The 24,553-nt window shown below is 45.7% G+C and overlaps 4 protein-coding genes across 7 annotated transcripts; 2 read left to right on the top strand and 2 right to left on the bottom strand.

Moving 5' to 3' along the window:
* Positions 1-2,420: 2,420 nt before the first annotated feature.
* Positions 2,421-7,853, bottom strand: SLC35A4 (solute carrier family 35 member A4). 2 transcript variants are annotated; one of them, XM_056811400.1, is made up of 3 exons: positions 7,692-7,853; positions 5,983-6,081; positions 2,421-5,503 (listed from the first exon to the last, which is right to left on the bottom strand). In XM_056811400.1, the coding sequence occupies exons 1-3, from the start codon at positions 7,713-7,715 to the stop codon at positions 5,306-5,308; spliced, it is 321 nt and encodes a 106-aa protein (XP_056667378.1). In that variant the 5' UTR covers positions 7,716-7,853; the 3' UTR covers positions 2,421-5,305. The 2 variants fall into 2 exon arrangements, with proteins under 2 accessions (XP_056667378.1, XP_056667379.1); XM_056811401.1 differs by having other exon boundaries at positions 7,459-7,716.
* LOC100026326 (probable UDP-sugar transporter protein SLC35A4) lies at positions 3,836-4,798 on the bottom strand. The gene has a single exon (XM_007473741.3). The coding sequence runs from the start codon at positions 4,796-4,798 to the stop codon at positions 3,836-3,838; it is 963 nt and encodes a 320-aa protein (XP_007473803.1).
* A 30-nt stretch (positions 7,854-7,883) lies between the features above and the next one.
* Positions 7,884-21,064, top strand: APBB3 (amyloid beta precursor protein binding family B member 3). 3 transcript variants are annotated; one of them, XR_008915122.1, is made up of 14 exons: positions 7,884-8,120; positions 8,947-9,110; positions 9,238-9,314; positions 9,547-9,607; positions 10,146-10,292; positions 10,757-10,884; positions 11,426-11,540; positions 11,650-11,734; positions 12,233-12,316; positions 12,675-12,790; positions 13,017-13,214; positions 14,486-14,669; positions 20,127-20,283; positions 20,992-21,064. XR_008915122.1 is itself a non-coding variant. In XM_007473740.3 (12 exons), exons 1-12 carry the CDS (start codon positions 8,072-8,074, stop codon positions 14,726-14,728), a joined length of 1,467 nt encoding a protein of 488 aa, XP_007473802.1. In that variant the 5' UTR covers positions 7,884-8,071; the 3' UTR covers positions 14,729-15,956. The 3 variants fall into 3 exon arrangements, 1 of the variants encoding a protein (XP_007473802.1); XR_008915121.1 differs by having other exon boundaries at positions 20,939-21,005; XM_007473740.3 differs by lacking the exons at positions 20,127-20,283; positions 20,992-21,064 and having other exon boundaries at positions 14,486-15,956.
* SRA1 (steroid receptor RNA activator 1) lies at positions 20,259-23,376 on the top strand. Its single transcript, XM_056816484.1, has 5 exons — positions 20,259-20,283; positions 20,939-21,064; positions 21,555-21,757; positions 22,487-22,589; positions 23,171-23,376. The coding sequence occupies exons 1-5, from the start codon at positions 20,259-20,261 to the stop codon at positions 23,374-23,376; spliced, it is 663 nt and encodes a 220-aa protein (XP_056672462.1).
* The last annotated feature ends 1,177 nt before the right edge of the window (positions 23,377-24,553 follow it).

The raw sequence follows: 24,553 nt of genomic DNA, 5'->3' as shown, positions 1-24,553 counted from the left end.
TCTTTCTTCAAGTCTCTTATTTCCCTCTTCTCTCCCATCAGGACTTCAACTTTTCTAACTGAAGAAAAAAAGCAAAGCCAAACCAATCAAACAAGTCCCTTTCATCTTTCTTGCTCCAAGTCTCCTGTGACACTGAGAAAGTCACTTAAATCTATCTGTTTCAGTTTCCTCAACTGTAAAATGAGGAGAGTAACAGGACAACATAGGTTGTTGTGAAGATTAAATGAGATATTGGTAAAGCACTTAGCACAGTCATGGGTGATAGCAGTTCTTGTTCCCTATCCCACCTTACCCCAATGCAGATGTTTGATTTAGATATCTAACCCTCATTTTTCTTCTGAGTCCAAGATCCATATCACTACCTGACAGGCATTTCCATCTAGTTTGAGTCAAAGGAATCTCAGATTCAATATGGCTAACACTGAACTTATTTATCTTTTCCTTATATCTGCTAAGAGCATTGTCCTTCAAGTCCCTGGTACACAATCTCAGCTACAATTAACTCTTCACTCTCTCCTCCATATTATTCTATTAATGACTCTCATCAATTCTTTCACTATCTTGCCTCTGGTCCCTTTCTCTATTCTCACTTGGTCACCAGCTTAGTTCAAGCCGTATCATCTTACTATTGCAATAGCTTCTTAATTAGACCACTTGTCTCCAGTCTTTCTTCTCTCATCCTTCTTTCACACAGCAGCCAAATTTACATACACACACAATATCTCTTTGGGATAGTTATAATTGAGGTATTGCTGGGATATGCATTTTATAGCCCTTTGGGCATAGTTCCAAAATTTTCTTCAAAATGGTTGGATTAGTTCACAATTCCACCTACAATGCATTAGTCTCAATTTCCCACATCCCCTTCAACATTGATCACTTTCCTTTTCAGTCATATTAGCCAAACTGATAGGTTTATTCTTAAAGCACATTGTTTTTTTTTGCTTAAGAAACATTGGTGCATCTTTCTTTCCTAAGGACAAATATCAACTCCTTTGGCACTTAAAGTCCCATACAAGATTCCAATTTATATTTCCAGCCTGACTTCCTATTACTTCCTAGTGTGGACCTTACATTCCAGCCAAACTGGCTTCTTTGCTATTCCCTGCAAAATATTTCATTTCCTGCCTGCATATCTTTGAAAAAGCTGTGGCCCCTGCCTGAAATGCTTATCCTCCTCAAATTTACCTCTCAGTTCTACTTCCCTTCAACGAAAAAATTACTTCAGATGTGTACTTGCTGCAGCCACCAATGGCATATAAGATCCTTAAGGAAAGGGACAACTTGTATCTTTGATTCCCCAAGTGCCTTGAAAATTACTTTTTGGCCTATCCTTTTAATTTCTCTGGCACAGGGAATTCCCAGTGAGTAAAATTCCTGTACCAAAGCAAAATGGCATCTGTCCTATAACTGAGACAGCCAGATGCTTAATACTCATTGACAGATACTGAATTAAAAATTAAAAATAGGGTCAGGTCATGGTTAGGGAACAGGGAATTTTCTGTAAAGGGTGTAGCAGAAGATATGAGAAATGTGGAAGTGTCATGAAAAAGTTGAGCAACTATCAAGGAGATGGAGATAAGAGAACAAAGACAATTTTGAGGTTACAATTCTCTTACTGGGAAGTCAGCAACTCCCTCAAAGAGAAACGGGGAAAATATGAAGGTGCTGGTTGTGTGTGGGGGAACATGGTAGCTGTCAAGATAATTAGACATTCTGAATCTGCAGTGTCAACTGGACATCCAGGAGCTGTTTAGCAGACAAATGGAAAAAAATACTATTGGCACTTGAGAGGACTCTAGATATAGATTTTTGGGAATATTATGCAAAAAGACAATTGAACCCATGGGAACTGAAAATTTGACAAGGGAGAAAGTGTAGAGAGGAGGGTCTAGGATAATATCCATGTTAAAAAAGCCAGGAGATGATGGTTCAGCTAAGGAACAGTGATAAAGGAAAACCAGAAGAGATTGACCACAGAAGTCAATGGATTATCCAGGAGAAGAATATCACTAATATTAAAAGTGACAGAAAGATCAGAGGACTAGAATATGGAAAAGGGCATTTGATTTAGCCATTAAGTGACTGGCAATTTTTGAGGCAATTGTTTCATAGCAGGTGATTAGTCAGAAGCTAGATTGTAGTGGGTTGAGGAGAATGAGGGGGTAAAATGAAGCTGTTGGATATTTTAAGTCCCCCCCCCCCCCCATTGGAATATAATGCAATGAAAGGGTCTGGGTTTGAGCTTCTGTTCTACTTCCTCATTCTAGTTGTAGAATTCAATGAAAACACAAATTATTCTGGCCTATAACATGGTACCAACATTAACCTACCTCTTAAGGTGTATATGAGACTCTCCAGGCTCAACTCGACATCAAAGAGCTCAATTACCACCAGGGGTTTACAGAGGACACGACACATTATGGCAGATGGTAGGGAAATTCCTACTTTCAGAAACACTTTATTGAGACCTTATTGCTTATGCAGTTAAGGAAACACTGATTGACCTACAGAAAAATCCCACATGCCCTAGTCTAAGTTACCCCTGTAAAGGAGTCTCCTTCTTACTAGGAAGTTAAGGATATATCTCAGAAAAGGTGGCCAGATTGAGACTCTAAGAACAGAATTATTTCCTGGCAGAAGCAGGGTCCAGTAGGAGTGTAGAGGAGCAACAGAGCTCTCCAACCTGCATCAAAAAGGTGAAGGACATAAGAGAGGAGGACATTAGCATTCCTTGTGAACCTGTGAAGGCTCAGACCTAGTTCAATTAAGGAGACTCAGTCTTGATTCTGAAAGAGCAGCAGCAAGGAAGGGAGCAGTTGAGTTTCTCCTATGAAGTGCTAGAGCCGGAAGAGAGTGGGTAAGGCAGGGGTAGAGGGGAGGCTAGTAACACTACCAGACAACATGGACCCTAGTACTGGCAGAACCTTCCTGGAAAGTTTGAGATGGGGCACAGGAGGTCAAAGTTGTCTACATTTTGGCTTTTTGGTGCATTGCTATGGGGGCTGAGAGAATAAAGAGGAAACAGACTTAGAATAAGCCAGCTAATAGGCTAGACAGAAATGTACTGGACAGGCAAGTATTACCTATGAGGACAAGGAAGAGCCTCAGTACTCAATATAGGAAAAGGCTCTCTCTGCCTTCTACTCTAAGTTTCCAGAGCTCACATTTTAGTAATCCAGGTCAGAGTTTAAATTATCATGGCAGGAGTGATGAAGAGAGGGGTGGCCCGATGATCAGATGTCAAGGATGACAGCAGAAAAACAGCTAGGTGTCAGACCTTCCAGGCAGTAGTTGATAGAAACAGGATCCATTTCCCCTCTACACAATGATGGGAACAGAAAGCTGACCTCAGAATTTAGGGGACAAACTTGAGCTAACAACAGTATTTTGTTGACAAAAACTCAAATCTGCTTTAGGCCTCCTTGGGTTCCCCCTCACCTCCTACCAGGGGCTTCCTTGGGCCTGACTGCTCTCTCCTTTCAAAGGCACTTCTATCAGGGATTCTGGCTGAGAACAGTATGAGGAAATAGGTTGAAGCTACCAGGCATGGGAAAGAAGAAGTGTAATGGTTTGGGGGGGGGGGGAAGAGGAGGGCAGCAGATAGGCTAGAAAGAGGCTAAGATGAGTGAAAAGGGCAGACTAGAACCACCCCTAAGGAAAACCTCCAACATTCCTGATGGGCCTTCCATCTCTGTTCAAGGAAGGAGAAAAGCACCTTCTCCAAGAGGTGAGTCCTTGGTCACTGGAAAGGACAGTGTTGACTGAAGTAACACCAAGCCAGCATTAATAGAACTGGAGAGCAAAACGGCTCCAGAGGATAGGCCCTCTGGCTCTACCGGCCTCCATAGTAGAGATGTACAGCCAGACCAATAAGCAGGAGGGCCAAGAAGAAGGCAGCCGTGAGCTGGAGGTGAAGCAGGGTGGCTGAGAGCACAGCATTGACAATCAGTGAAGAGGAGACGACAAAGAGACGGGTGATACTGCTTCCATGCTTCATGATGGCCGACATGAGCAATCCATTAAGGGCCTGGCTCAGAACTACCAGCCCTGCCCAGGCTGAGAAACCCTCTAGGAGCCCAGGGCCTGGCCCACCTCCCACATAGAGCCCTAAATTCATAAGTACCCCAAAGGAGTACAAGAACAGGTTCTGCAAAGCCAAGGGCAGATGCTGCCTCTTCATAAGCAGCTCAGTGTAGACTGAGGAGAGGCCAGAGATGAGGCAGTAGAGCAAGAGTAGCAGCAGACCCAGGGGAGTCACATGGAGGGGCATGGATGCTGCTGGGGGTGGTGGGAGATGGCCCTGTGGATCCTGGAGGCCTGCAGCAGCATAGCAGGCTCCAGCACCAGTCAGTAGCAGCAGTGCCAGCCCCTGCCTGGCAGAAAGACGGCGATTCAGGCAGAGACAGTAAAGGAGAGCTGTACTGCCAATCTTGAGGTTGCTCATCACTTGGTAGGTGCTTGGGTCCATGTACCGCTGCAGGTGAATAACAAGGTTGTTGTTGGCACCATAGAGCAGTGCAGATAGTGCAAAAGGGGCAGCCTGGCGCCAAGGCAGAGTGTCCCACAGTCTTGGCTGCCTCCTGGCCATCAAAGAGAATGCTGATAGCAGTAATTTGGTCAGTTCGGTCCAAAGCACAGCTGAAGACGGGCGGAAGGGGACATGGCCATCTATTCGACATAAGGCCAGCAGTGGGGCATGGGCACCATACATGGTTGTGGACAAGAGGAGCATAAGCACCCATCGGGCCTGACTTGGGCGCCCTATGCCCGGTATGCCCCCTTCCTCTACATTCATCCCTACTCTACCAACTGAGGCCTTAGGTAGGTAAGTAATGGCAAAAGTAAGAGTAGGGGGAAAGTTTACAGTCCATCAGGTAAAACTGAATGATGGAGCCAGCTCCTAGGAAGGAGAATTCTAGATACATTATCAAATTAACAAGAAACTAGGTAGGTTATAGGTTATCGCCATAAGTAGAGGAAATGGGGTCCTCTCTACCCCCTCCATAAAAATAAAACAAAAAAAAAACAAGAGAAACATACAGACACACAATAGTCTAGAAGCACAGATGCTGGAAGGCTGAAAGAAGAATATAAGTAGAAGACAGGGAGTCTGGAGTAGCTGAGGCAACTGAAAGTGATTAGCTAGGGAGGTTAGAGACAGGGCAAGACAGCTAGTCTTCCTTGATAACCCTATATAGTCAGTCCTGCTGTCTATCCATGATGTTCCAGATTCCAAGGCTTATCCTCAGAGGGCAGTGGGCCTTCTTGAGGAAGCTTTGGGGGGAAGACTGCTGAGAGTGCACTAGTCAGGTCCCTTACGCAGGGCCCGGAGATAATCCTTCAAGGTCTTCTCGATGTTGGGGACTGCATAGGACTGTGCTGCATAGATGCCGGTGCATGCACCAATTGCGAAGCCCATCACCGCAGATGCCCTCAACTTGGCTACGACATAGCCGGCCAGGAAGCCTTTGAGAAAAGGAGATGACAAGAACGATCCTTCCTGCAAGAAAGTCAGAGTCAGATAGCATTGAAAACATGGAGTAAGACTCAAATTGGGATACATGCCCTAGCAACAAGACTGAGAAAGGCTCTCTTCTGCCAGGAGCTTTCTGAGTAGAGCCTAGTCCCAAACTACCCCTAAATCCAGGTATAGAAACTGAAGTATACAGAGATATTTTCTCAAGTTTGTTTGGCTGGAAAACCTAGAAAGAATCCTAGTCAACCCCCACCAGTCTAATCATTTAAGCCTCTGCCATTTAGTAATTTAGCCTCATGCCATCATTGACTTTCTGTAACTTATGCAGCTCCTGCCTATATTCCACTACAAAACTGTAGCAAACATCATTAAGATATAGGATGTGGCTACCAGAGGGAGGGAGAATGTGAACCAAACATCAGCGATATTAATCTCACTACTAAGTGACATCAGGTGGGGACTATTTGGGTATATTTGTGCCTTTATGCCAACTTGCCAATTACCTGTTCCACACCTGTCTTGACCTCCTCTTCTAGTCGCCGCTGTAGATGTTCCAGTTGATTTTTTAGGAAAGCCAGGTCTTTCACCTTTGACATCGAGTCCTATGGCAGGGGAGAAGCTTTCTATTTACAGTCTGACCAAGTCAACTGAATCTTGTTCCTCCAACCCAGTTCAACGGGATGTCCCAAAGGCAGAAGCTTCCAACCATTATTCCCAAGGGATTCCTTTTTGAAATAGTAAATGGGATTTTATTCTCCTTACAAATTACTCAAGATTTCAGCCTTTCCATTTATAGTAGAAAAACTGGATTTAGTATTTAGGTCAAATTGAGAATTCTTTCTTGACCAAATTCTTTGGCTCTAAACCTGATTTATTTTTCTTTCCAGCATTAAGAGCAAACATTGTCATTGAGTACTATCTTCAGGAGAGTGAGACTTAGTAGCACAGGGGATTTCATATTCCTTGGGACAATAGGCTCTAGGGGCTTTGGATCAGATGAAAGGTATCAGATGCCTCCATCCCTGGACTGGGTAAATATGTTCCCTTAAAGCCAACTATTTCCCAGAATACTTTAAACTGATTTTGGAGCTGAGGACATGAGGTGAAGCCCCAGTTGGCTCCCTTGGGAGTCTAAAAACCTTCTAACAATTACATCCCAAAGTGAAATAATGGGCTGCTTCAGGATACCAGTGGGTACATACTGACCCTCCCTCCCCCATCACCAAACATGTCTTCAGGACTGGAAGTATTTATTTAATTGCCAAAGATGTTGTAAAAGGGATTTCTACTCATGAATGAGAAGAACTAAATTGCCCTACCAACTCTTGAGTCTCCAAAAGTTTTCCTAGGGTTGATGGTACACGGTTTCCCCTTCTCTCACCTCCATGCCATTGCATCAAACATTTAAGGGCCCATTTTGTTTAAAACATCATAAGCCATGATACTGACAAGAGGTTTGGGAGAAGAAACACTTATTTCCTCGGTAAAGAGTACTCGGCAATTCACTACCATTTCAGGCAGAAGTTTTAACCTGGGCCATGGAACAGGGTAGCTGAGACAGCTGGAATAGGGGTCAAAAATTACTTTCATGCAGAACACTGGCTGGAGATGAGAGAGACTAGGTTGACTCACTACACACGACCGGACATTTCTCCTCATTCAAATCCTTCTGCGAAGGCAGAATGCCTGAAGAAGTGTTCTTAAATATCAGATAATTTAGCCTCTCCCTTTACAAACTAGGAAACCGAAGCCCAGAGAGAGGAAGTGATTGCCCTAAGGCCACACAGCAAGTTAAATGTCAGTGATAGAATCAGAAGTCAGGTGTCCTGGACGCCTAGCTTATATCTCTTTCTATGGGGCTGAGTTTATAAAATTGAGACAACTGGCTCGAAACCTCAAATAGTCTTTCCGGAGGTTGGGATTTGGGAGAGAAAGAATATCTTGCCTCCCTTCTGCCCCACGCTTGCATGGACACTCACCTTGTCATCCGCCATCTTCCCCGGGCGCGTTCAGTGCGCAGCCGCGGCCACACCCCCACTCTTTGCGACTTCCGGGGACGCCCTGTGAGGCGAGGCCGCATGATATCGAGTTTTTGTCTAACGCCCGACTAGGGCATCCTAGCGTAGGTGTGCTAGAGTGCTAGGTGGGGTGGGGGTGAATGTGAGGTTTGCTTTCTAGGGAAATATGTGTGTGTCTAGGCTGTGGGACTGACCTGGGCACCCGTTAGGCTCTGCATGGGTGGGTGGGTGCCACGCTTCGCGCCAGCTCCCCACCCCTGGTAGAAGGGATGAGCTCATAGTGGCCCAGAGGCAGGTGTCAGGGGTTCCGACTGGGTTCGCGTGCACGCAGTGACACACACGTAGGCACGGCACGTGTCCATGCAGCTTACCCTTCCCCCCGCGCCTGCGTACTTGCGTGCCTGCGGACGCTGCACCCACGTGCCACTGAGCTCACCGCGACCCGGACCCGGGCCGGGCTCCGCCCCGTTTTTGTGGCTCGGGCCCGGCTATCTGGCGCAGAGGGGGCTGGGCTTGTAGGAGCCGCATCCCTGAGGTCGGGCTGGGAGGACGGGCCGGGGCCGGGGCCGGGGCCATGCTGGGCAAGGACTACATGTTAGCTATCATCTTGGTCAACTGCGACGGTGCGTGGGGGTTCGGGGTGGGGTGGGCGACCCAGGACGTATGGGGAGAGTGGGAGACTAGGGAGCCAGGGATGGTGGGGAGGGGAGGGTGGCAGAGAAGTGAATTGAAGAGGCAAGGGCCGAAGGACCCATGTGGGACCCAGCAGGACGTGATGCCCAGAAAGAGGGCCTGGGGCTGTGAAGGGCTTGGGGTCAGGCAATGGGATGCTGCATCCTTGAACTGGTAGAGGGAGCAACTGAGGGAAACAGAGACTCTCATTCCAGATGTAGCTGCAGACCTCTGGTCTGTACTTCAAACTCAGCTTACCGCACAGCTGTCATTATTGCCTCTTCCCATCCCAGACATATGTACAACTCAAAGAAAGAAATTTTGCTAGTGTCAAGGACCAAAGAGAGGAGGAAGCTTGGTGGAGGGGGATCCAGAGGTAGCTAAGGGATCCATAACTCTTTTTTTTTGTCTTGTATCTGTTTGGAGGTCTAGTGAAACCTACGGACCTCTTCTCAGAATAATGTTTTTAAATACATAAAGTAGGATACATAGGATTTCTAAAGAAAGCCAATTATATTTAAACAAAGTTATAACATTTAGAAATAATTCACAGATCTTATAAGGGTCAAGAAGGTACAGGACTTAGAAAGGAGTCCCTTGCTAATTAGTTGTGTGACTCATTGTGACTTGACCCCTTTAGGCCTTGTATTCTTCATCTGCAAAATGAGAGAGTTGGTTGAGATGAGGCCCATTCTGGCTCGATTTGACCCTAGGGGCTAGGGCTGAATATGTCTGAATACTCTAGGGCTCACCCTCTTGATAATGGTGCTCTTACAGATGATTTATGGGGTGACCAGAGCCTAGAGGGAGAACCAGGGTTGCCTCCTGGGTGGCGGAAGATCCATGATGCTGCTGGCACTTATTACTGGCATGTACCCAGTGGCAGTACTCAATGGCAGCGCCCAGTCTGGGAACCTGGGGATTCTATACCACCTGACTCGGTATGTGGGTGTTGGAGAGAAAATGGTAATGTCTGGTTGGGCCGGAGGGGATAGTAATCCTCCTGGTAGGATCCCTGATCTCTTACACTTTTGAATTTAAATTGATACACCCCTCCCTTCTCTATAGGGCACAGAAGGGGCTTGGGGATTACGACCCCCCAAAGGGAGATCCTTCTCTAGCCTGGAAAGCTCACTGGACCGAAGGTAATCAGGATAAGGATGTGAATCTCAGTGTTTGCTGAACTCCCCACCAGGAGGCAGGGAGGGAGAGGGCAGTTGGATAATCTGACTTGTGGCTGGATGACCAAAGTCAATCATCTGGGTCACTGGCTACCATGTTAGAATTATGTTTCCTGTTCTGGGCTCTTTGGGTTCTGAGTGAGTTGGTGCCACTCCCTATGGGGAGCCTCCTCTCACTAGCCCTGCTCTGTTTCAGGACTTCTCTGCCCTGGTGTGGGGAAGAAGCTTACATCCGAAACATGGAACCAGGCTCCAAGGTAGAGGGTGGTGGGTACCAGTGCCTACTTTTGAGCATCAGGGATCATTTGGGAATGTTGAAGCAGACATTAATGGGCTCTTAGAATTGGAGCCTGGACCAGAGAGATCTCAGGACATGGGGTGGTAGGGAAAGGTCATGGGAATATGTATCTTTAGGTACAAAGGGGATCATGGCCTGTATTTCTAGAGCCAAATGGTAATCATGGACTATATTTTGTCCCCTCCTTTCATAGGGGATGATGGGCTTATTGGTAGGATAATGCTGTGTGCCCAAGGGCCAAGTCATTTAATCTCTCTGAATTTTAGTTTTCTCACTTGCAAAATAGAGGCTTGTACTACCTTCCTCATGGTGTTGTGAGGCAAGTACTTTGTAAAATATCTACCTGAGCCCTGTATAAATGTAAGTTGTTTCTATGGTAACTATAGGGAGCCATCTGTAGAGGAATATCTTGGCCTTACTGCTCTTCTTCCCTACAATTCCTAACCCCCCCCCCCTCCCCAATTAACTTTCTTCTACCTGCCCCTACTATCTATCAGTGCTTTGCAGTACGATCTCTGGGCTGGGTGGAGGTGCCCGAGGAGGACTTGGCACCAGGAAAGAGCAGCATTGCCGTCAATAACTGCATTCAACAATTGGCACAGAGCCGGGGACAAAGCCGCCCACCTGCTAGGGCCTGGGGTGAGGTGAGCCTACCTGTTGGCTGTTTGGACCCTTATTCCTTTCTTTTAATTTCCTCCCCTGTGACTTGGGTTAGAAAGACTCAGAGGCTGGATAGGAGTGATCAGTATCCCTGGTCAGCCCCAGCTAGAGACCTTCAAACTTAGAGACAGGCACACTAGGTTTTTTGAAGTCTAACAACATGGGTTCTGTGTGATCTTGGACAAAAGTTACTTCTCTGCTCTGATACTCATTTGAACCAGATCACTTCTAAAGTCCCTTTCAGCTTTTCTAGGGGCATATAGAACTTTCTGACTCCCCCCCCCCCACCCCCCCTTCTCTATGCCTTGGGATCTGGCTCTTTAGAATCAGCTTCCTTCCCTTTTTTCTAAGAAGCCATTCTCAGCCACAGAATCACCTTAGAGCCACCATTCATTACTCATGACAACCCTCTTTTGTTTGTTCTCTAACTCTCCTGGGGAATCTGTAGGGTCAGAACATGTTGATGATTCTGAAGAAGGACACTATGAGTCTGGTGAATCCCCTGGACCACAGCTTAATCCACTGTCAGCCACTTGTGCACATCCGAGTTTGGGGTGTGGGCAGTACCAATGGCCGGTGAGAAATTCCTGGACAACTGATTTTCCTGAAGATTCACATGCCCCCTCCCCTAGGGGTGATTTCTCTTACATCCAGTCTCAATGGACATTGACCCCCTGACTTTGCTGATCTGGACCTTGATTCTAGATCTCTTCCAGACCCTGGTCCTCTTACCTTGCAATGCTGGACTTTGGTCCCAGATCTCTCCTAGATTTGACCCTGCTAGATGCTGATACCTCTCTTTGTTCTGGCAGGGACCTTGGGGGGAGGGCAAATTTAGCTACTTCCTGCCTTTGAAAGGAGTGGGAAGGATGGGAATGAAGCAGGAAAGGGCTGGACTGACTATTCCCTGTGCTCCTCACATGCTTCTGGATCAGGGACAGGTGAGTGTTTGGATCTGCTGCCCTCTCTATTCTTCTCCTTCACTTCCATTCCCTTTCACTCTGAAGACCTCTCTCCTTTTCTAGATGTCTTCTCTTCTATCTTTCCCCTTCTCCCAGTGTCTTTCCTTTTCACTCCCATCACTCAGTTTCCCAACCCCATCCCTGCCCCCTCACAGGGATTTCGCTTTTGTGGCGGGTGACAAGGATACCTGCATGTTGAAATGCCACGTATTTCGCTGTGATGTTCCAGCCAAGGCCATTGCCAGTGCCCTGCATGGGCTGTGTGCCCAGGTGAGGGACCTTGAAGGGGATAGGGTAGGAGGGGGCTCAAGGGGGATGAATCTCAAGAGTTCCCCTTGCCTGATCTCTCACCCCCGACCCCAGAATGTTTATGTTGCAGATTCTGTCAGAGAGAGCAGGGGTGAGTGGTGATCCTCCTCGATGTTCCCTGGACCCCATCTCCCCTGAGGATCTACCCAGGCAAGGTACAGCCAGAGGATGGGGTAAAGAGTGGGGACCACAGGCCATCAAATTAATTTTAGTGGGGTTGGATGGATAGCTTGGGTAAGAGCTATAGTGGGAGGGAAAGTGCCACAGTAGGAGGCCCTAGACCTGTGCTGGCAAATCTATGGCACACATGCTGGAGGGGGGCTGCTCCCTTTCCCCTCTCCATCCTGCCTGAGGACATTTCTTATATCACCCCCCCCCCCCCTGCCCAGCAGCCCAGTGGGAGTGTTGACCTCCCTCCTCTGTCTGGGGCAAGGGGGGATGGGGCTCACATGTGGTGTGAGGGTTATAGCTTGGGCACGCAGGCTCTAAAAGGTTCACCATCACTGCACTAGAAGTAGTAGGCCTTACCTGGTCTCTGATTTGAGGGGGTTAGGGGGTAGGGAGGTCCTCATCTCCAGTGTTGCACCTGCATGGTTACTCTGGGTAGGGATGCTCACTTTGAGGGGGCCACAGTGACCTTATGTACCCCTCAGTGGAGCTTCTTGATGCGGTGAGCCAGGCTGCCCAGCAGTATGAGGCTCTCTACGTTGGGACCTTGCCAGTCAGAAAGGCCATGGGTAAGAAACTGGGGCTAGTCAGCTGGGGCAAGGGGAAAATCCAAGGCAGATCTGGGTGGAGGAGAAACTAGTGGACATGGGGTGAGAAACAAGACATGAAATTCTGAAATGTCTTTGTCTTGAAGTGTTTGTCATCTCCCCTTAAGATCTAACACTATAAAAAGCCTCAAGGCCTGACCCTCCCTCCCCCGCCCCAAATCTTATACTTGGTTACCCTGCTCAGTTTCTCTTTGGGCCCAAAGTGAGCTAGAGGGCCCAAACTCCTTTTGTCTTAAAGTCTCCCTGAGGTCTACCCCCCAGAATCCCATTCCTTTGGACTAAGATAGGAGCTGCAATGTATGTATCCCCACCCCCCCAGGGATGGATGTGCTGAATGAAGCTATTGGGGCCTTGACATCCCAGGGGGACCGTCATTCCTGGACCCCAACTATACTCAGCGTCTCTGACTCACTCATGACTGCATTGCCTGCCCAGGTAATAGGGATTGGCAACCATTAAGTACTAGAGGAGGAGATCCAGTTTCAGAAGGAAAGGGGAGGAGACGGAGATCTTGCATTAATGTGTGGAGTCCTAAGGCAGGATCACTCAGGCAGAGACTGAGGCCAGGTCTCTGGGGTCAAGTGGGAGCATTTGTGGGAGGGGGAGGTCCTGAGAAGAGGCCAGCCCCCATTGATGACTGCATATTGGGGTTGGGGGGAAGGGACAGGCAGAGTTGTGTGCAGAAGAGGAGCCATTGTGGCAATGTCCAGTACGACATGTGACCTTCATTGGTGTTGGCCATGATCCCCACACCTTCGGACTCATTGCTGACCTTGGTCACCAACAGTTCCAGTGTGCTGCCTTCTGGTGCCAGCCTCATGCTGGGGCACTATCTGAGGCTGTTCAGGCTGCATGCATGGTGAGCTTTGAGGATTGGGGGAGCTTCCTCTGGGATGAGGGAGGGGCAGGATGGTATTTTGGGAAGTCCTAATTCTTTCCTTACTATGGTACATAAAATTCTTGACCTCTAGCAGTTCCTTGGCCTACATGGATTTTTTCCCTCTTAGTTGGGAATTGGCTATAGGCAACAGAAAGACCAAAAGCCATTTAGATACTCCCTTTGTGCAGGCCTTAGGCTTCATATGGTGGTAGCTGATCAGACAACAAACATCAGCTGACAGCTACTGACCAGCTCCTTTCTTCAGTTAGCTTGAAGGAGCTTAGTAGTAAGTCAGAAAGTATGACACTGCCTTTTCCTCCCCCACTTGTCTGTCACCTACAAATTTTTTCTTCCTTAAATTCCTGTTCCCCTCCATCCTTTCCTCCTTTAGAGTTCCCCATGTGATCATCCTTTCTCCCTTCTCTTGGGTCTTTCACTTTCATAACCCTTCTCTCTCCCTCATGTGCCATCTGACTGAGACCTCTTAGTTCTATTTCCACAACACCTCTTAGACCATCTCCCTCTTCATCCTAACCTTCCTAGTATGGGCCCTCAGTACTATCTCCTTGAAGGTAGTAGCCTCCTTTCATTCTTCTTTGGAAAAGAATGGCATCTTTGGAGGTCTCTAGTCTAGCCTTCATGTTCCTTCCAGAAGAATCTTGTGTATAGACCTGATGTCACTTCCACTTATAAAGCTTCAGTTACCCCCTTTTCCTCTCAAATAGACTTCAAAGTCTTCTGCCTGGCATTCAGGGACCTTCCCAGTATGGTTTGCTCTACCTTTACAGCCTTACCATGCCACTCTCCTTGATACATTTTGTAGTCTAATAAAATTGTAGTATTCCCAGTCCACCAGACATGAAATGTGAGTGATCTACTATCTCTTTTCTTTTGTTCACACTATTCCCAATTTTGAATGCCCTTTCTTCACATGTTGAAATATTACCCAATCTTTAAAACCTAAATTAAATATATGCTCCAGAATTCCTTCCCACATGCTCTTGCTTCATAACAACCTTCCTCCTTTCTCCCAGACCTCAGAGAATACTTTTATTTGATAACTCTACTATACTTAGGTAATATGGTATTCTATCCCTTAATTAGATGGTAAGCTCCTTGAGTGCAGGTATAGTATTTTACCTCAATTTTGTATATCCTTTCTTAAGTAACACAGATTTCTATATACATTAGTAGGTGCTTAATAAGTGTTTGTTATATTGTACTGGATTGTATTGCATCCCTTTTCTTAGGTACAGTACCAGAAATGTCTTGTGGCCTCTGCTGCCCGAGGGAAGGCCAGGGGTGCCCAAGCCCGGGCTCGACTTCGACTCAAGAGGACAAGCTCTGTGGACTCTGCAGGAGGACCCCTGCCTCTCTCACTCCCCTTGCTCAAAGGTGGAGTTGAAGGTGCAGGGGCTGCCCCCCGTAAAAGAGGTGTATTCTCCTTCCTTGACTCCTTTCGACTAAAACCCTCTTTACTGCATATGCCCTAGATGGAGATGAGAAAGGTTGGGAAGGGAGGCTTTGGGCCCTGCCAGCAGTTTCACACCACTCATATTCTAGGAGCCCAACTGGCCACCCTACCACCTCCCTATTCTCACTTGCCCCTATGACCTGTAGAGTCTTCCTTACTTACCCCTCATCTTCCTGCCTGGCCCATCCCTATCTCTTCTATTAATATATTATTGATTTATATTGAATATTTATTAGCCTTCTCTGGGTTGACTGCAACCTCTGTCCCCATCCCAGACCCATTTCCCTCCTTCTTCCTGGTTCCTGTGACCCCTGCCCCTGTCCAGTCCTGGGCAGTTGGCTCTACCTCAGCAACACTTTTTAAAAAGCAAAATCAATGCAAATAAAATCTCAGAGTGGCCTCGCTGGGTGTGACTGTGCTGCCAAGGAAGGAGTCAGTGACTATTTTTGTGTTTGGTGCTAGTAGTTATGGATGTTATGGTTCATCTGGAAAGAGTATATCCTGGAGGAAATTTGACTATCTCCTCTTGCAGAAGAGGGAGTGGAGGGGGTCCAGAAAGCAGAGGAATTTTGAATGAAACTACTATCTTCCAATCCTAGAGATCTTAATCAGTAAGAGCTATCAGTAGACATTAAGTACCTACCAAGTTCCAGACATTGGTGTGGATGCTGGTAATAAAAAGATGTGAAAGTCTCTGTCCTTAGGAAGCTGACCATTCTATTGGGGGAGGGTTGTGGAGGTGCAATATGTACACTTTCAAATAAGTACAAAACAGCATAATAAAATACTGTACGACAGAAAATAAATATAAGGTATTAGAGCAAAGAAGCATTCACAGCTGGGGGAGTTGGGAAAAGCTTCATGTCCTACCTGCAAGCATAAGAATTGAACTTTGAAGGAAGGGAGGGATTATAAAAGGTAAAGAAAGTACAATCCAGGTCTGGGGCACAGATATAGGGATGGATTGTTATATATGAGGGATAGTAAGAATCCTATTCGACTAGACAGAAAAGCGAAGGCAAGTAAGGTGGAAAGGAAGGTTGAAGCTAGGTTCTGTGAAGGCCTCAAGACTTACATGCCAAAGAGAGAGTCTACACTTGCCTTAGGCTGCTGGGTGGCACAGTGAATCCAATGTTGGATTCAGAGTCAGGTTATTTGAAGCTTGCCTCACATGCTTACTGTAACATGTAAGTTAAACTTTCAGTCTCAGTTTTAAAAAAAAATTAAAAAAATCTTTTTGTTTTGTATATTTTGAGTTCCAAGTTGTCTCCCTTCCAACTCTGTATTAGAGAAGGCCAACATTTAATACAAACATATAGGTGGACAGCATTTTCCTTTGTAAGTCCTTTGTAGTTGATTTGAATGTTCATATTACTCCAGAAAAACTTAGTCATTACTCTTTGAACAGTATTGCTGTTACTGTATACAATGTTCTTTTGGATCTTTTCATTTGACTGCAATTTCATGAAAATCTTTCTGTGTTTTTCCTAAAACCAACCTCATCATTTCTTACAGCATGCCATCATGATCATACTATAACTTATTCATTCCCCAAATGATGGGGATCCCCTCAATTTCCAGTTCTTTGCTACCACAGAGAGCTGCTATAAATATTTTAGAGTATATATTGGGAAATACTCTCTTCTGATCACCTTGGGAAATAGACCTAAAAGTGGTCTTGCTCTGAATTAAAGGGTATGTGCAATTTGATAACTCTTTGGACATAATTCCAAATTGCTCTCCAAAACGTTCACAATTCCACCATCAATATATTAGTGTTTTACATATTCCCTTCAATATTTTATTTTTCTCTTCCAGAATTTTAGCCAATATGATAAGTGAAATGGTACTTCAAAGGGTTGTTTTAATTTGCATTTCTCTAATCAGTAATGATTTAGAGCATTGATTTCTTTTCAAAAGCTGCCTGTTCATATCCTTTGCCCATTTATCAGTTGTGGGCTTACTCATATTTTACAAGTTTGATAAAGTTCTCTACATATTTGAGATATGAGGCCTTTATCTGAGAAACTATAAAAATTATTTCCTTCTAATCTTAGCTTCATTGATTTTATTTGTAGAAAGCCAATTTAAGATAATATAATCAAAATTATATATTTTACATCCTTAAGTGCTCTCTAGTAAATTCCCAAATTCTATCTACAAACCTGATAGGTAATATGTTCCATGCCCTTCAAATTTTCTTTTTCTTTATTAAAACCCTTACCTTCCGTCTTGGAGTCAATACTGTGTTTGGCTCCAAGGCAAAAGAGTGGTAAGGGCTAGGCAACGGGGGTCAAGTGACTTGCCCAGGGTCACACAGCTGGGAAGTGTCTGAGGCCAGATTTGAACCCAGGACCTCTCATCTCTAGGCCTGGCTCTCAATCCACTGAGCCACCCAGCTGCCCCCCACCCCCCCCTTTAAATTTTCTTATATCTCCCTTTATGTCTAGGTCATGTATCCATTTTGACAATATCTTGGTAAATTATTTTAAGATATTGGTCTACACTTACTTTCTGTTTCTACCAGATAGCTTTCAAGTCATCTTAGCATTTTTTACTAAATGAGTTCCTATTCCAAAAGCTTAGATCTCTTTTTAAAAAATTTTAAATATTTTCCCATGTTTACATGATTCATTTTCTTTCCCTCCCCTCTTCACTTCCCCCTCCCAGAGCTGACAAGCAATTCCACTGGGTTGTATAAATGCTATCACTTGATACCTATTTCCATTTTATTCATTTTAAAAAATAATTATTATAATATCTTATTATGGCATTGTTGACCTTTCTTTACATTTTTTCATTAGTTCTTTTGATAGTCTTGGCCTTTTGTTTTTCCAAATGGATTTTGTTATTTTCTAGCTCAATAAAATAATTTTTTAGTAGTTTAATTGAGATGGCATTGAATAGGTAGAAGCATAGCATCCTCAGTTGCTTCATTAGCAAAATGATGCTAATGATGGTGCCTATTTTACAGTGTAATAGAAGTGCTTTGTAAGTCTTAAAGTGCTAGCTATATAAATGTTAACCATTACTGTTATTATCTTGGAGATAATAAAAAGCCACTGGAGTTTGAGCAGGGGCATGGCAATAGGGATGTCAGTTTGGCTGTGTACCCACTATTACTAGCCTGACCGGTACTTGGACTAGAAACCATCATGGTGCAATTGCCTTTGTTACATGGAAGTAAGGCACATTCTCTTTTGGTCTGTTTTTTTTTGTCTGTAAAAAGATGCTGACAGATTAGATCAGAAGTTATTAACTTTTTAAAAAAATCACGAACCCATTTTCTAGTGAAATCCAGGTACCTCTTCTTGGTAAAATGCTTGTTACCTATGTTCCTCTTGGAAGGAGATAGTTTCAATTAAGGGTTAGTGAAAATAAAGATACAGTTTCTCTGACCCCCTCCCAATTCAGGATAATCCTAGGCTGGTACCCCTGGACTAGATAATTTTAAAATTCCTATCAGGTTCTCAGTCAATGATCTGCCCCAAACTGGGAAGCTGGTCCAAGGTGATGAGGTGAGAAGTAGCAACCCAGAAGAGTTGAGGGCACTCCTAATTTGGGATTAGGGGAACCTGACTTCAGGCATGTGCTAGTAAATGTTTAACAAATGAATTTCTGGGGAAGAATCTAATAAACAGGACACAATTTTAAGTCTAGTTGGCCTTAACATTTGCTTTAGTCTAGATAGTCAAGGAAAAAAAAAACCAAGTCTGATTTGTAGCCATTGTCAATTTTTTTTTAAATTAAACCGTGCTTTCTTCCAGTATCAACTCAAAGGCAGAGTAGTAAGAGCTAGGCAATTGTGGTTAAAGTGACTTGCCTAGCATCACAAAGCTAGGAAGTGTCTGTGGCCAAATTTGAACCAGGTCTGCTGTTCTATTCTAGCCCTTAGTTGCTAATTTCTGAGATGTAAGTATTCACACTGAAAATTTAACACTTGGCTCTAGCGCAAACACGAGTCTCTTTCCCTATAGGACAGGAGGCATTGGGCTTCTGTAAGTCTGTGTCCTGGCTTTCTCTTCTGTACTACTTTGCGTGGTGATTTCGTCAGCTCTCATCATAATGATGATTCTCACAGCCCTAACCTGTGCTGACCTCCAGTATCACATTTCTTTCTTTTTTTTAAACCCTTACCTTCTGTCTTGGAATACTGTGTATTGGTTCCAAGGCAGAAGAGCAGTAAGGGCTAGGCAATGGGGGTTAAGTGACTTGCCCAGGGTCACACAGCTGGGAAGTGTCTGAGGCCAGATTTGAACCCAGGACCTCCCATCTCTAGGCCTGGCTCTTAATCCACTGAGCTACTGACATCTCACACTGGATGTTCAATAGACATATGTCCAAAACCACATTTGTTATTTTTTTCCCCAAACCCTATTCCCTTCAAACTACCCTATTACTGCTATGGGCACTTCCATTCTTTCAGTGCTCCAGGCTGGCTGAGTCCTGATTACCATGTCCAATCAGTTGCCAAAGTCTATCAGTTTCATCTTTTGCAACATCTCTGGAATACAACCCTTTCTCTCAGACACTGCCACTACCCTGGTGCAGGCCCCTCCTCACCTGTTATCAATCAGTATTTACTAAGTGCCTATGTAGCAAATACTAAGGATAAAGAGGTAAAAGCTGATCCCTGCACTCAAATAGTTCACAGACCAACAGCCTGCTTGCTAGTCGACCTCCCTGTCACTTGTATCCCCACTGATCTATTCTCCAATCAGCTGCCAAAGTGATTTTTTTGAAAAAATGCAGGGTGGACCATGCCATCTCACCTCCACAATAAACTCCAGTGGCCCCTAATCTGCTCCAGCATCAAATACAAGCTTGTGTTCAAACCCCTTCTTAACCAGCCCACACATGCCTTTCCAGTCTTCACACCTTCCTCCCCCCTCTCCCCCCCAGTACTTTTCCATTCAGTGATTCTTGGCTGTTCCTTGAACGAGGCACTAGCTGTCCCCCATACCTGGAGCTCTCTCTCCCTCATCTCAGCCTCCTGGCTTCTTTCAAGTCCCATCTAAAATGCCATCTTCTATAGGAAGCCTTTCCCAACCCCTCAATTCCGTCGATCATTTCCAATTTACTTTCTCTGCAGCTTGTTTGTACATATTTGTTTGCTTGTTCTCTACCCGGTTAGTTCGTGAGCTTCTCGAGATCAGGGGGCTGTTTTAGCTCTTTATGTATCTTCCCAGCGCTTGGCACAGTGCCTGGCACATAATAGGTGCTTAAATGCTTTACTGACTTAGGGATGACTGGCTCCAAAAGGAGGTAGCTAAACAGGTCAGAGGGCCCCTCCCTTGATCGCCCTCTCCTTAAGACTTGTGCCCCCTCATTCTCCAAGCCACTAAGTCGACACAGAGAGTGGAAGCCTACGCCCTATGACAGCCCCTGGAGAGCAACTTAACCTGTCTTCTCTGCAGCCCAACACGGTGCGTGGCACTGCAGCGGAGCGAAGACCGCGGGTCTGCCCAATGAGGAGCGGAGTAGCACGGCGTAGCCCGCCCCCGGAAGTGAGACAACGACTGCCCCGCTGGCCATGCGGAAGTGAGGCGATGGCGGAGCTGTACGTGAAGCCGGGTAAGCTAGATTCGGGAAATTTAGAGCCCCCCCTTCCCACCCAGGCCGGAGGACGAGGGCGAGGGCGAGGAATGGAGGGGATGGGGTTGACTCGGCGCGGGGGCGGGGTGGTCACGTGGTGGTAGAAGTAATGAGGTGCAGGTTATGACAGCCCTCAGTACAACCTTTCCCCTTCCATCTTTCTCCCCTTGATCCTCTCTTTCTCCACCTTCGCCCTTCTCCTCTTGCCTCGGCTTCCCTTATATTTCTCTTTCTCCTCCCCATCTTCTCCCCCTCTCTCTTCATCTCTTGCTCCCTTCCTCCTCTCCTGCTCCCTTCCCTTCTCCTCTGCTTCTTTAACCCTCCCCATTTCCCCGTTTTCTCCCTCTCCTCCCCCCGCCCCCCCACGTTCTCCTTCCTCCTTTTTATCCTCCTCTGTTCTCGTCTTCCATTTTCCTCTATTACTTGGGCCATCTCATCTTTTCTGTCCTCTTTCTCTACCTTTTCTCACATCACCTACTTTTTGTCATTTCTGTATTCTCTGATACCTTTATATTTTCTTCCTGCTTCTCTCACCCCTTCTACCTCTTCCCTTTTATTATCGTATCCTCTTCCCTCCCCACTTTCATTCTTTTTATGCATCTTTTCTTTCTTCCTCTTCTGCCTTTAATTTCAGGGAACAAAGATAGAGGCTGGAATGACCCTCCACAATTCTCTTATGGGTTGCAGACCCAGGCTAGCAGTAATAAGAGGACACCACTCACCAAGCGGGTAGCAGCTCCCCAGGATGGTTCTCCAAAAGGTGAGAGCTTCTGAGCCTAGTTCAAATCCCCACTATGCTTTGGGGAGAGTTGCCTCTATTTCTTTTAGGCTTTGGCCTCTCATTGTTTTTCTGTTCTCCAAGGGACAGAGCTGCCCTTTGGGACAGTTCCTGCCAAAAGGTTATAAGTGATATAGGTCCAACCTTGTTTTCCTTGAACATGAATTGCCCTGGACTTCCTAAGTCGTTTTTAGTTTAATGAGTGGCCCTTTCTTTTATGGGGTTAAAACTAGGAGCAGTGTTTAGAGTTCTCAGATTTAGCTCCTTGATGAAAAAAGTTTTCTGTTTTCTTGCTTGACTACTCCCCTTCCAGTTATCCAGGCCTCAGGCCATAGACCAAGAAAGGTTGAGGGATATTCATTGGTTTCTGAAGTTTCTGGCAGAGATCTGGTAGGGGCATTGGGAGTGGATGAAACTGGGGTTGGGACCAGATGCTCAGTGCTATTCTCAGCACAATGATTTACCTTTTCAGTGCCTGCTTCAGAGCCTTTTACTGGGGCTCCTCCAGTGGGACCACCACCTCTTCTGATCAAGGCTCCAGGGCCCCCTCCTGGGGGGAGCTCTTCTCCCGTGAGGTTGGAACCTTCCAGCTCCCTAGTCACTTGTGAAACCATGCTGGAAGATGTGTTGGGACCCTTGGAACAGACTTTGGAGGAGTGCCGGGCTCATACACAGGTGAGGCCTAGGGGAACCCAGTTTCAGGATGGAAGTTGACCTAGGGGAATTATCTATATTGTAAGCTATTCAGTCAAAAATAGGATCTGTGTTATTTCCATCTTGTGTCCCTAGTGCCCATCTACTTTAGTTGAATTTCCCTCTTCCCACGCCTAAAAGATAAGGTAAAACTCTGGACTTTTTATAAAGAAGGGACCAAATTTGGCAGGTGTTGGGTTAATCCTAGGTAGCATAGAACAAATGAGGCAAGAATTCTTTAGTGTAAAGGACACTGGATTTGGAATTGTAGGTACTTGAATTCAAATCCCATCCCACCCCTGTGTGACTTTGGACAAAATTATATTCTCTTGCTTAGCCTATGACCTCATTTAAGACTGTATTAGATGACCATTAAGGTCCCTTCCTTACTCTAAATTCCATTATTCTCTTGTTCCTTCTATCTTCCTCCAGCTATTAGAATTGTACTTGATGATGTGCCATAAGACAGAACAGAGCAAACTCTGGTAATGTGTTCTGAACATTACACAAATGACATTGGCTTTGTCTTAGATGGAAGGTGCCTCACAATAAATTCTCTGGAGGAACAGAAACTGGAGGGAAGGAAGGGATTTGTTGGATGGTAAAAAGAAGGAATAGAAGAAAACAGCACGGGACAGACAGATTGTGGAGGAAAGATAAAAAGGCAGATTAGATCTGACTTGGAAAGAGTTTCTATGTGCTCAGAAACAGGTCTTTGATGACATCAGCCGGCGCTTAGCTTTGCTTCAGGGACAGTGGAAGAGTGAGAAGCTGTCAGTTCCTGTGAGGAAGAGGATGGCACTGCTGGTACAAGGTAAGCCAAGTTGAGTGACCCCAGGATGCTCTTGAATTCTGCCACCTAACTACCAAGGAATCTTGAAGGCTCAGGCAAGCATTGGGGCTGTAATGATTGATAGTCTACTAGAGAGGCAGCAGGATATAGTGGAAAGAAGTTGAATGAGCTCCGGACTTGGAATTGAGACTTGCCAACTCAGGCCCTGGCTATCTATGGGTAGTCCTCTAACTAACTTCTCTGAATTTATTGCCTTATCTGTAAAATAATGCTTCCACTTCATAGGGTTGTGGTGAAGAAAGCACTTTGTAAGCTTTAAAGTTCTGTAGAAGGGGCAACTAGGTAGCACAATGGACAGAGTCAGGCCTGGAGATGGGAGGTTCTGGGTTCAACTGTAGCCTCAGACCCTGTAGCTGTGTGACCCTGGGCAAGTGTCACTTAACTCCAATTGTTCAGCCCTTACCACTCTACTTAGTATTAATTTTGAAATAGAAGATAAGGGTTAAAAAAAAGGCTTCTATAGAAATATGACCTTTAATTAAATGTTCAGAACAGCCTTTGGGGGGAGCATTGTATTATGCTTAGGGCCTCTTTCCTCTTAGAGCTCAGGAGCCACAACTGGGATGGAGCTGATGACATACATCGATCACTGATGGTGGATCATGTGACTGAGGTCAGTCAGTGGATGGTGGGAGTGAAAAGGTTAATTGCAGAAAGGAGGAGTCTGCCTTCAGGGGAAGCCGATAAGGAGAAGCCTACTACAACAGAGGAGAATGAGGAGGTCTCAGGCCTCTCTACAACTCTGTGACCATCTATTTTCTTCCTCCCCCCATCAGCCCCTCTCTCCAGTCTTCCCCACTGGCCTAGCCCTTGAACTCTCTTCTGAATGGGGCTTGATGGGGTTTGGGGTCCAGGGATTTATGTTGACTTGGCTTCCTTGATACCAGCAAGAGATAGGCAGTTGGAAGAAGGGAAGAGAGGTTCTCCTATGGCAGAGAAACGGCTCCAACTCTAAATGGGACTTTGGCCTGGCTCTGGGGAGGCAAGACTGTGTAGGCAGTTCATTGGTTGCTTCTGACATATGCAAATAAATAAAAACATCTTGTTCAGTGGTATGTTTTGGTGGGGCACTTGTTACTTTTTACCCTCCAAACCACTTCACATATGGCCATCTAGGAGTACAGGGTTTAGCCATAAAGGTTCTCAGTATCTTTGTAATCTTAACTCGTTTCTTTTTTGTCTTACAGATATAGTTTAACATTAACTTGTGGTGGGTTGGATATGACAAAGTCCCTAGGCCCTGTAGGAATTTTCAGATGACAGGATCAAGAGGACCTAAAGATGTAGCTGAGTCTAGCCACCGTGTTTTTTAGTTTGGCTTCAAAATGAGAAAAAACAGAAGCTCAGAGCAGCTTACACGGAGAGAATGAAGATGGTCAGGAGAGGAGGACTATGGGTGGGTGGGCCCCCTCCCCCCCCAATAGCTGAATCTATCTGAAATGGGCTATTCATAGCCAGGGATGGTCCAGGGGGTCTAGGAGGCTGTAAGGAGGTTGGGAAATTCATCACCACAGGATTCCTCTAGATTCTAGCATGGGGAGATATTGGTTATTGCATTCCTGGGCAGTGATTATGGGTTCTAGTGCTCCATTTCTGGAAAGCATAAGTATAAAAAGAAAACTAAAGGGTTCTGTCCTGTCTAAGCAGCAGAAGTCATGCTGGACAAAGTGAGAAATCAGGGCATCTGGGGAACACTGGGTACCCAGAATAGAAGAGAGGCTTGATATCAAATGTCAGGTGCAGGGAAAGAATCCAGAAAGATGCCTTCCTGGTTGCTTAGAAGAGAGAAAAAGTCCTGCCTTGGGATTCAGAAATTTCAAGTTGGAATCCCCAACTCTGCATTTTACTGAATATATATGACTTTAGGTGAATAACTTCCCCTTTGGAGGTCTTAGTTCCCTCATCTGTAGAATTTAGAGTTGATC

Source organism: Monodelphis domestica, chromosome 1 (genome assembly GCF_027887165.1).
Source record: "Monodelphis domestica isolate mMonDom1 chromosome 1, mMonDom1.pri, whole genome shotgun sequence".
Lineage (NCBI taxonomy): Eukaryota > Metazoa > Chordata > Mammalia > Didelphimorphia > Didelphidae > Monodelphis > Monodelphis domestica.
The sequence above is the reverse complement of the archived record's forward strand: the minus strand, read 5'-3'. Positions and strand labels throughout refer to the sequence as shown.